We start from the raw sequence: 11,524 nt of genomic DNA, 5'->3' as shown, positions 1-11,524 counted from the left end.
TCAAATACAAAGGTCTTTAAGTGCTGAATTTGAAATGAAAGACCTAGGACATGCAAAGAGAATTTTAGGAATGAAAATCACTAGGAAAAAGCACCATAGGTTACTGAACTTGAAGCAAACTGCATATGTGGAAAAATGTTAACTAAGTTTGCCATTCATAACTCTAAATTAGTTTCACTTCCCTTCGTCAGCCATTTTAAACTTAGTAAAGAGCAATGTCTTGTAGAAGAATCTGACATTAGACAAATGGAAAAAATACCCTGTGCTAATGTAGTAGGATTTGTCATGTACACCATAGTTTGTACTAGGCCTGATGTAGCTCATTCCATTAGTACACTTAGTAGATTTATGGCCAATCAAGGACTAGAACTTTGAGTTGCTCTAAAATGGCTGTTGAGATGTTTGAAAGGATCTTCACATCTTGGTTTGACTTTTAGTGCCTGTAATGAAGGTGTTGTACTTAAGGATTTCGTAGATTCATATTTTGTCGGAGATAGAGACAATAGGAAACTACTACTGTTTATATGTTTACTTTGTATAATACATGTATTAGTTGAAAATCACAATTTTAACCTATTGTTGCTTTATTTACTATTGAAGTTGAGTATGTTGCTGCAACTGAAGCAATAAAAGCAGTTTTATGGCTTAAGGGCTTGTTATCTAAAATAAATGAATTAAAGAATCATGTTGTTTTATATTCAGACAGTCAAAATGCAATTCACTTGTGTAAGAATCCTGTTTTTCATGAAAGAACTAAACATATTGATGTTAAATTGCATTTTATTAGAGATGTTATTTCTAAAGAAAGTGTGTTACTTAAAAAAATTGCAACTTAGTTTAATCCAGTTGATTTAGGGACTAAGGTAATACCCCTTAACAAGTTTGAATCCTGTTTACAAATTTTAAACATTGATACTGGTTAAATTTTTTGGTTCTGCACAGGTGCTGAACCTATTGCCTGTTGGAAATACTGGGAAGCTACATTCTTGGGAATAAAGATATAAATCACATTTATTAGGCTTCTTGTATGACCATTGGCATCAAGGTGGAGATCTGTTGGGCTATGATGCCAAGGTCCTGTCCAACATAGGCTGTGATGATAAAAAAGACCCAATATGGAATGAGATGGCCCATTTAAATAAGCCCAATAATTCAGCCCACTCTTAGTCACTCTGAAGTCGTTGGATTAACCCACCGATCAATGGCTGATGGTTTTAACTATAAATAAGACCCTTTTCTTTGACCCAGAGATGGAATCGTCATTTTTCTTCTCTTTCTATGAGTTGTCTCTTTCTAGAGCTTTCAAGGGCTTTCTGTCTCTGTGATTTTTCATCTTTTCTTTGTGAGATTATCTAGTGATTATCGAGTTCTTGATCTGAGAACTCTCTGTGTGATTAAATTGTTGTGAAGTGGTCTGTCCATTTTCTTGTTCCATTGTAGTGACTCTGAAGTTGGGATTGTGAGGGTCTATGGTTGAGTTCGGTGCCTCTGTGATGTTCCTTAGAGGTTTATGGTCTGAGCCCATGAAAGATCAAAACTAGATGCAGTGGTTGTAGATTTTTCTGTAAAGTTCTCTATTATATTTATTGTACAGTTTGGATCTTGAATTAATAAGTTACAGACCCTCTATTTTATAAAATATTATAATCATCAAGTAATGAATTGATAATTGTTATCAGATGGGATTAGTAAAACAATTTTCTATATGATTTGGAAATTTGGAAATGTTAAAGAACATCTAATACCACTTGAACTTGTTAATTTCTCTGCTGTGTTAAGTTATCAGACTCCTTTTTTGTTTTTTCATTTTAATCACTGTGTTCGTCATTTTAACATGTGGTTTCGCTAAGTTATTGATTTGAAGCAGATTCCATTACGATTTACATAAGACAAGGTTATGACATGTTGATTTATTGATTACGAGTCATGTGAACTTAGCTTTCTGATTGGAAGATTTCGGGCATAAGGACGTGATAGATGTAAACATACGTTTGTTTTTGATGTATCTATGCAAGCAGAAAATGTACCTAAAACGAAAGGATCCTCGTGTCGCCTCATATCTATTGTTTTCTACATGTAGCTTTAACATTTTTATCCTTGCGTTCAGCATTGGGGACTCGAAGATGAACGATGATTTAAGAATATTCTTTGTAATTATTTCTTTAAAGATTTCTTCTTATTGCTTAATAAATAAGGTAGACTCACTATATTGAGCCAGCTGATAAATTCACCAATCAAAATTTCTTGAACTTTAGTCCTATTGGGGACGAGATTGGTATCTGTTTGGTAATCAAGTTGTTTGTCATTGCCATACTTGTACACATAAGAGGCAAAGTAATCGAAACTCTCTGGCTCTCATGTAGGCTTTGGTTAACCACGTATTCACCAAATGTTAAACAAATTAAACAGTATATTAACTCAGTTCATCACAGATTAATGTAGTAGGTATGAAGGTTGTTGAGGAATGTGTTCAACAAATTTGATGGCTAGCGGATTGACGCATTCAATGCCATTCATGATGCTAGGATGCCAGACCTTAACCATTTCCATCATATGAGAGATAACACATGCAAATGGCTCAATAATTTACAAAACTGCATTCAATCTAAAAAACAAATAACATACTGAATCATATTGCTTAATGTTTTTAGTATTGGAGTAACATGATTTATGGTTTATCATTCTTACTACTTTATTACAGTAGTAATGAAATAAAAAGAGTTAATTACAAAATTGAGATATCTTTAATAAAAAATGTATGGGTCTAATTATTGCCCCCCAAAACTATTATACTTTATGAGCCTTTTAACAATTGAACTAGAGAAAATGAGGATGAACTATATTTTTTAGTTTATCTTCTCACAAATCAGGTCACACAAGTATTTCTTGACAAATCATGTATTTATTCTTAAAAAAAATATACTTCAAATTTTAATATTTTTATGGTTTTATTAATTCCGCAAATCAAAGTTTAAAATATCTAATTCTACTTTATATTTAAAGATAGGAAACCCATTCTATCTTTTTCCTTCACCGTTATCAATATTCATCTCCCCATTATCAATGTTTTTGGCGCAAGCGATCTTTACCTTCTTCATTTGATTATGGAAAGACAAATATGCCATTACCTAAAGAGTATGCCTCGTTATAAAATATTACTACGAAAAACCCTACTAAAGAAAGAAGATTACATCATTATTTTGAATACATTATGAAAGTTGTCTCGTTAAAAGCCTTGCAAAAAAATGCAACGAGACAAAACCTTGATTAAGGAACAAATTACAAGGGTGTATTTACTTCTCATAATAATAGCACTTGGTATATCTCTTATTTATCAATTTCTCAAGTGGTGCATTAGATATTACCTTTGTGAAGATGTATGTCACATATATCTCGTGATAACCCCATGTGAATAGATAAAGATAAACTTAATGTGTAAAAAATAATACCATACATTATCAAAGCCAACTAGCTTCAAATCGTGAATTATTAGCAAGACAAAACAGTGAATACTGAATATATTGGATTAAGATTTGGTAGTTCAGACAATTAAGTTGCTCATTAGAATTTGAAGGATAAAAATGAACTTTAAACTTGTAGTAAAAAAATAATCATCGAATATCAAATAGATGTGTTACTTTTCTATATGTAATATTTCAAGACGTTTTCTATATAAGTTTGCTTATAAACAAGAATTCATTGGCTAAACGCTCAATCTACAAGTTGAGGCAAAGTTTTATTTTTATAAGATTTTATCATGTTTTCTTTCTTTAACTAATCAGCTGCATTTGGAAGCTCTTTAGATATTACAATAATATTTAAACCACCCACTTATACACAATAATGAAAAACTATATTGATTTCTTTATGATTATAAATGGAGGTATAGGTAATTCTTGTACCTATTTTTAACAATCACTAAGATGATCATGCTACAAAAGTCCAAATAGCAAAGTATCAAAATTTTCTCGAAAAATTGAATACATCCTTCGGGCATATTAAATCGATTAGGGATTTTATGTACATATTTTTGAGTCTTGCAATATAAGTTGGTCATAAATACATTTATTTGATGTATCATATTTCATGCAATGCTAGGCTAACAAAATATCGACCTGCGATAAAATTGAAACCACAACAAAAGAAATAATCTATTTATACAAATCTTTGCGAAAGTCATTAAGTAAAATGCATTATATCTTACTATATTTTCTCATTTCCTTTCACATAAGTACTAGTGGCTTTACACCTTTGAGCTTTCAGACTTTTCTCTCGTAATTTCAATTTTGCCTTGATGACATGTTTTTAGTTTTTTATCCAATCATTTTCACATCGATATTCTTTGGTGGAATTTAATTTTACATTCTCTTTTTCACTAGTATGTTGTGTGTTATATTGTACTATAAACATGTTGTCAACCAATTGTTAATTTTTTATTTTATCTCTTTCTCCATAATGATATAATTTATTTAAATATCTACATTTTCAATATTTTCATGTGTCTGAACCTCTTTTAGAGTTTTATAGGTAGTTATTTCTATATACTCTTCATGGGCTCCTTAATGGAACCATTTTTATTATTTACTACATTTTTTTAGAGAATTTTGCTATGGATTGAACTTCATCATGCTCCAAGCATACCATAGATAACCGAATATAATCTTAATAGATTATCCTTTTAGGATGTCAACTTGTGTTGTAGCAATTTCATTTGGTATATGAGACTTGGTTAATCTTTTTCTATTAGTAAATATATCTTGCAATTGATTTATCTTTCAACCTTCTAATTCAAACTATCTTGTGTGAGTACAAGATAAAATAATGATGCATTATTTTATTCTTCTCAAATACTTGACTCCTTTGCAAAACGCTGAGAAAATTGTCTTCTTAAAGTGATAGTAAGCAAACCGTGTGTTATAAAAATCACTCGTTAGGGATTACAATGAATTCACGCAAAACATATAGGATAAAGATATTTGTCCATGGCCACATGGGCCTGGTAGGTCCAGGGCCCATGTGGCCCTTGATGTATAGCACGCCCAAAACATATATTCTCAACATTTATCATAGACTGTCTTTGTGCATGTGATAAAGCAATTTGAACTTATATTGCATAATAAAAGATTATGTGATGGTTATTGTTAGGCTCTGACCATTAGCCAACTATAACTAGGGCTGGGCAAATCTCCCGAACCGAACCGATCCGAACCCGACGGTTCTTGTCAAATTAAATACCCGAACGGGTATCTGAATTGAGAACCGACGGGTAAGGTTCGGTTCTCGGTTCTAGACCAAGAACCGAAGAACCGAATAAGAACCGAATCTTTCTATTTTTTTTATATTGAGTAAATCAAATTATTTTAATTTTAATTTTTTCTAAACAAATTAACAAATCAATGATTTCTAAATCCAAATTTTTGGCCCAATAATTTGTTTCATTTCTAATTTTTTAATTTTTGGCCCAATTACTCATTTTATTATTTCATTTCTTAGCCAAACAAGATCAAATATACTAAATAACCCTAAACACCTACAATAAAGTGCATAACGTTGTCTCGACTCTCGCACTCACTCTCGCAGCCTATCTAATATTCCAAAACCTATACAATCGTCGGCCGACACTCTGACTTCCGATCGAAGCCGTGACTTTCCCCGACTGAAACTTTGATCGTAGCGATCATTTGAACAAAATAGTTTACTAATCTCTGACATTCCAAAACTATTGAATGTATCATTAGTCGTATTTAGATAACGTTGTTATAAATGTTAAAAAATTTAATTATAGTACAGAACCGAACGGAACCGAACCGATCCGAACCGAACCGAATGGAACCGAACCCGAACGGTTCCATAATTATATTTGGACCCGACGGTTCCATTTACTAGAGACCCGAAAAGTTTGGTTCGGTTCGGTTCTAAAGAGAACCGAACCGAACCGACCCGCGCCCACCCCTAACTATAACGGAAAAACTTGATATTGACATGATGAGTGTCAATTGTTGCGCTAAAATCCCAAAAATGAATGGCATTGTGATAAATAATAAAGTGGACATGAGTCCAAGTATCGATCACACGAGGACTAGGTATTAAACTAGTTTTCAATTAAAACTAATTCTAGTTGAATAGCACAATTATGATGGCACTGATTTTATTTATTATTTGAACACAAAACTAACTAACTAATCAAGTATTAATCTAACTAATTGGTTGGGAAGCATTTATGAAAACTCATGTAATGAACAGAGCACTAGGACCTTGAATCTCCCTATATTCATCAGTTTTAATATCAATTCCATAATTTGGCAACATTTATTCAGACTTAAAATTCAATGTTCCTATTTAGTTTAATAATCTGTCACTATTAGAATTAAACATATCACCAATTACATATGACCTGAAATATTCATATTCCGAATCGGAACATATACAGATGCTTTAAATTCCAATATCATTCATTGATACCATGTAAAGCATAGACATTTATTTCTATTGTGTATATTGTTGCCATGTGCTAAATTCTTAATCATTCTCCCGAATGACAATAGAAATCACAGTTTCACAATACAAATCAATTAATGGTCAGGTACTTGAAAAGCATTAAGATCATTACAAGCACTCAAAAACAAATAAACATATAAATTTCAAACTCTAGAATTTAATATAAAAACATTAAAACATAGGGTTCATAATTATCTAAAATTTATACAATGAGCTAAGTATCATATGAATAACAAAACATGAATTGTTTCAATACAACATCACCTGAAATTGAAGTATAGAAAGAAAGATGAATAACAATCTTGAATCTTGCATCCCTTCATTGGTTCTTCAATTGTCTCTTTGAATATCCTCATTCTTCAAGCAAAGCAAGCATGTATGAAGTTTATATATAAGAATGTATTATTTCCTCCCATTCAACTTGATCCCTGAATTTTTCTTTTTGTTTAGCTCAAGTTCCATTTTGTTTGTACCATTGGTCATTCACTACTAAAAAATAGCTTTTCACCTACAGAAAATTACCAACGAATGCAATCCGTTGGTAATTAGAAATGGATTATCCATTGGTAAAAGTTATTCATTCAACTACAATAATCAACATTCGTTGGTAATTAGAAACAGATTATCCGTTGGTAAATGTTATTCACTTTTAGCTACAATAATCAACAACGGACTTTCCGTTGGTAACGATGATATCTCTTTATCAACGGATATTTCTTGCCTCATGTGACCGTTTAACATTTGGATCATTCACCTACGGATATTCCTTCGTTGATGTACCGAATATTACCACCGCATCCGTTGGTAAAAGTAATTCACTTTTAACTACGATAATCAGTAACAGATTTTCCGTTGGTAACAATGATATCTTTTTATCAACGGATATTCTGTGTCTCATGTGACTATTTAACATTTAGATCTTTCACCTACGAATATTCCGTAAGTGATGTACCGAATATTACCAACGGATGCAATAGTTAGAAACGAATTATCCGTTGGTAAAAGTAATTCACTTTCAACTACGATAATCAGCAACGATTTTTCCATTGGTAACTATGATATTTCTTTACCAACGGATATTTCGTGCCTCATGTAATCGTTTAACATTTAGATCTTTCAGCTGCGGATATTCCGTCGGTAATTAGAAACGGATTATCCGTTGGTAAAAGTAATTCACTTATCCCACATCGAAAATTCACAACAAAGTTTTCGGAGTTGCCCTCTATAAATTAATTTTGTGGTCCAATAAGTGATTAAACAATATTTTGGCCTTTCAATTAAGTTGGTTAAAAGTAAAAAAAAAAAAATTAGAATTAGTAAATAAATAATAATAACAATAATAAAAAAATAAATATTTTTTCTTTTTACCATGTCTCGCACTTATGCGGCTATTTACAATATTGATTTTTACAAATTGTAATGATAGATATTTACCAACGGAAAGTCGATTGATATTGGTTATGATTTTTACCAACGGGAATTTCGTTAGTAAAAGATTCACACTTTACCAAGGGAAAATTCGTTGGTAAAATATTTACTCTTTACCTATGGTAGGATCCGTTGGTAACTATCAACGATCCTCAAATTAGCAATGGATTTACGGTTACAAATATTCCGTTGGTAAAGAGTAATATCAACGAATATCGAGATTTCTGGAACGAAAAATCCGTGCCTGAAGCCATGTTGTTTAGTAGTGCTTCTTCTTTAAATCTTTATACTTTGATTCTCATCCTCCATAATCATCTAAAATTTAACCGATACAATTTTTTAAAGTTAGAAATTAAGTCCTGGAACTTTTCAAATATTGTATTTAGCTGCCGAAACTTCTTAATACCCTCCTATTGTTACCTAAATTCTTTTAATTGATCACGTACAGTCTGGATGGTCTTCAATTGTTCTAAATCAATTTCAATTAAGCTTCAAATAACAATTTTGTGCTCCAAAAGCATCTAAGCCGATGTTCAACAATTTTCTAGAGCCGTTTAATAAATGTTTTACTAAACCATGGGCAATAAGATGTTCTATAATTATCCCAATTAATAATCATCAAAACTGTTGGGATGTAAATTCACTAACATTATTAAGATAAATTGTCTTAATTGTGTAATCCGGAAATTATGCCAAAATATAATAAGAGCAAATAATCGCGCAATCATTATATTATTAATGTGCAATAAACATACGCATGACTCTCTAGTGGATCTATTTATTATTATTATAAAATTTCAAGGTGGTACATGGAGGGTGAGTAGGCCAACAAAGCTTGCCTTCAATTATTCCATAAATGTAGAGATCCCAACTTTATCTAGTGATCATCTAATATCCAATTTGCTCTGAGAATAAGCAAAGCAAGAATTGCATATATTGAAGACTCGTTTGGTTCTTCAATAGATACACACACGAATTCAAAATAAATAAATAATAAAAAATAAATTCCACCGTTTCGCACTTTTGGAAGAAAACACACTTTTTGTGTATTATAGTGATGTGAATTGCAATTTGTCACCATAAATAAAAATATTCATATTGATAATGTATTATAAGTAGAAAAAACAATGGAATAAGAGAACACATACTTAGATATTCAAAACTTAGGTGTGTAATTTTTTATAATAATACCTCTATGTATAGTTTGTTGGTTATTAGATTTAATAACCATGATAGGAAATTGATTTTTCTTTGAAGATTAAACCCATATGAATAAAGGATTTTAGAGCACCTTGAGATCATTGGTTTTTTTTTCCCCTCACACATAAAGGGGAGAGGATAATTTTGAAAGAGCTTTTAATCGCTTAACTAATTGCTTCCTCCCTTATACTCCTTGAATTTCTCCAAAACTTCATATTTGTGAGATATAATGTATATATATATCCAAATCTAGAGTAATCATCTATGAATGTGATGAAGTACTTACATCCTTCCCCAGCCCGAGTACTAATGGATCCACAAACATCGGAATGTACCAATTCCAAAACTTCTTTAGCTCTTAGTCCCTTAGCCTTAAAAGGCATCTTGGTCATCTTTCCTTCTATACAAAATTCACAAGTTAGTATGGATTCCTCCTCTAACGCATTTAAAGGTCCATCATTTACCAATCTTTGAATCCTATTTAGATTAATATGACCCAACCTAAGATGCCATAAGAGAGTTTCATTAGTACTAGATGACATCTTTCTTTTCCTAGCAATAGTAATGTTATGTATAGAGCCAATCATATGACTTAAGACATAGAGACCATTAACCATATGACCCAAACATATAATAGAATTATTCAACTAAATAACCACCGTGGAATGGGTAAAAAGTGTCGAATAACCAACACGATATAAAAGTGCAATGAAAATCAAGTTTCATGTAAGTTCGGGAACATAATAACAGTCATCCAAGATCAAATGTTTATGATTTTCAAAATTGCAAATAAAAACGCCAACAGCTTTAGCAAACATTGCTGCTCATGTGCCAATTCTAAGAGTGTACTCCCCTTCACTGAGGTGCTTGGTTTCTTAGAATTGCAAATATAATTAGTGGCACTAGAATTTATGATCCAGGTATTAGTAGAATTAACTACTAAGTATGACTCAATGAATAGGGCACTACCTTTACCTTGCTTCTCATTAGCTAGGTGATCTGGGCAATTCCTATTCCAATGACTCTTTTGTCCACAGGAAAAATACTTTCCCTTTGGGTTCTCATCGTCAGTAGTTTTCTTTGCTTTTGACTTGCTATTTTGCTTTTTGTTTGGCATTTTCCTCTTATTTTCTTCTTTGGCACTAGAAGGTTTAGGATGAGAGGGTTTGCCTGTTACAGTCAAAGCACTTCCACTTCTGGCTTTCAGAATAGTTTTAGCATTTTAGAGCTCTTTCATTATTTCCATCGGAGACATGTCCATCTTGTGTGGATTACAATTAACTATAAACTGTAAGAACATCTTAGAAAGAATCTCAAGAACCATGTCAATTTATGTCTCGAAATCAATGTCAGCGCCTAAAACCTCTGCAACATTGAAGTGACCAATCATAATTAACATATGGCCTTTCATAGAAGTGCATGTTTTCATGTATGTGTTCATAATTGCCTTAATGGAGGCTTGCCTAGCTTGTCTGTTTTGATGTCCAAACATCTCTTGAAGATTTTTCATTATGTCAAAAGTAGTTTCCAAGCTTTGAGATTCCGATGAATCATCTTTAGGGGCTTTTGGGCAATCTTCAATCAGTACAAAATTGTGTTTTTCAACGGCAAGAATAATGTTAAGATTCATTTTTCAGTCAATATAGTTTTTTTCCCACAAGTTGGTTTTTGTTAAGCACCACTAATAATGATAAGGGTGGCAAAAAGTCTAAGTCATTCGTCGACTCAACTCATTAAAGCTCAACACATGGATGGCCAAAATGAGCCCAAGCTCGAGCCAAATAAAGCTCGACTGGTCCAGCTCCCGAACCCACAAGCTTAAAGTTCACAAAAGCTCGTAGGCTCGTAAAAAATGTGAACCAAAAAGTCAAAAAATTTTAAAAATAAAAAGAAAAATGTTGAGCTTATGGGCTTGACTCGACTAGGCTCGGCTCGTAAGCTCACGTGCTCGTAGGCTAAACTGAGCTCTATCCTTGAGCACAACTTGGGCTTGAGCTCGGCTTGTCACTTTAACGAGCCGAGCTAGTGGGTAGTTGGCTTGGCCCATTGCTATCACTAGATAATGGATGTATATGAGTATGCAAATAATCTTTATATGATGCATGTATATGAGTATGCAAATATAGTTCCAAAACTATATTTTCAACCAAAGATCTTAAACCCTTACAACTTTTAACACGCTCTTTATAGGATGTCAATGTAGTTGTTGACAAAGTTGGAACCCTCCCACTCATTTTATTGAGCTAGGCATCACGTGACACAATAAAAATGATGATTGATTATTATTTGGCCTATGAAAATTTTTTGTTGTAACCTTTTATTGGAAGTCCTCGGTCAATAATTTTTAAAATATTCAAAAGATATGATATGTCATCTATAGTATAATCATCACATTATT

General features: G+C 32.2%; 1 protein-coding gene across 1 annotated transcript; it reads right to left on the bottom strand.

Annotated features, from left to right (window-relative positions):
- Positions 1 to 8,534: 8,534 nt before the first annotated feature.
- On the bottom strand, positions 8,535 to 9,743 carry LOC111390223 (uncharacterized mitochondrial protein AtMg00300-like). Its single transcript, XM_023015229.1, has 2 exons — positions 9,413 to 9,743; positions 8,535 to 8,569 (listed from the first exon to the last, which is right to left on the bottom strand). The coding sequence occupies exons 1-2, from the start codon at positions 9,741 to 9,743 to the stop codon at positions 8,535 to 8,537; spliced, it is 366 nt and encodes a 121-aa protein (XP_022870997.1).
- Positions 9,744 to 11,524: the final 1,781 nt, after the last annotated feature.

Source organism: Olea europaea, unplaced genomic scaffold (assembly GCF_002742605.1).
Source record: "Olea europaea var. sylvestris unplaced genomic scaffold, O_europaea_v1 scaffold661, whole genome shotgun sequence".
Taxonomy (NCBI): Eukaryota; Viridiplantae; Streptophyta; class Magnoliopsida; order Lamiales; family Oleaceae; genus Olea; species Olea europaea.
The sequence above is the reverse complement of the archived record's forward strand: the minus strand, read 5'-3'. Positions and strand labels throughout refer to the sequence as shown.

Coding starts and splice junctions, on each gene's coding strand:
- LOC111390223 (XM_023015229.1), bottom strand. CDS start 9,743: ATGGTTAATGGTCTCTATGTCTTAAGTCATATGATTGGCTCTATACAT. Junction 8,570..9,412: donor TACTCGGGCTGGGGAAGGAT/GTAAGTACTTCA, acceptor TAATAATGTTAG/TGAATTTACATCCCAACAGT.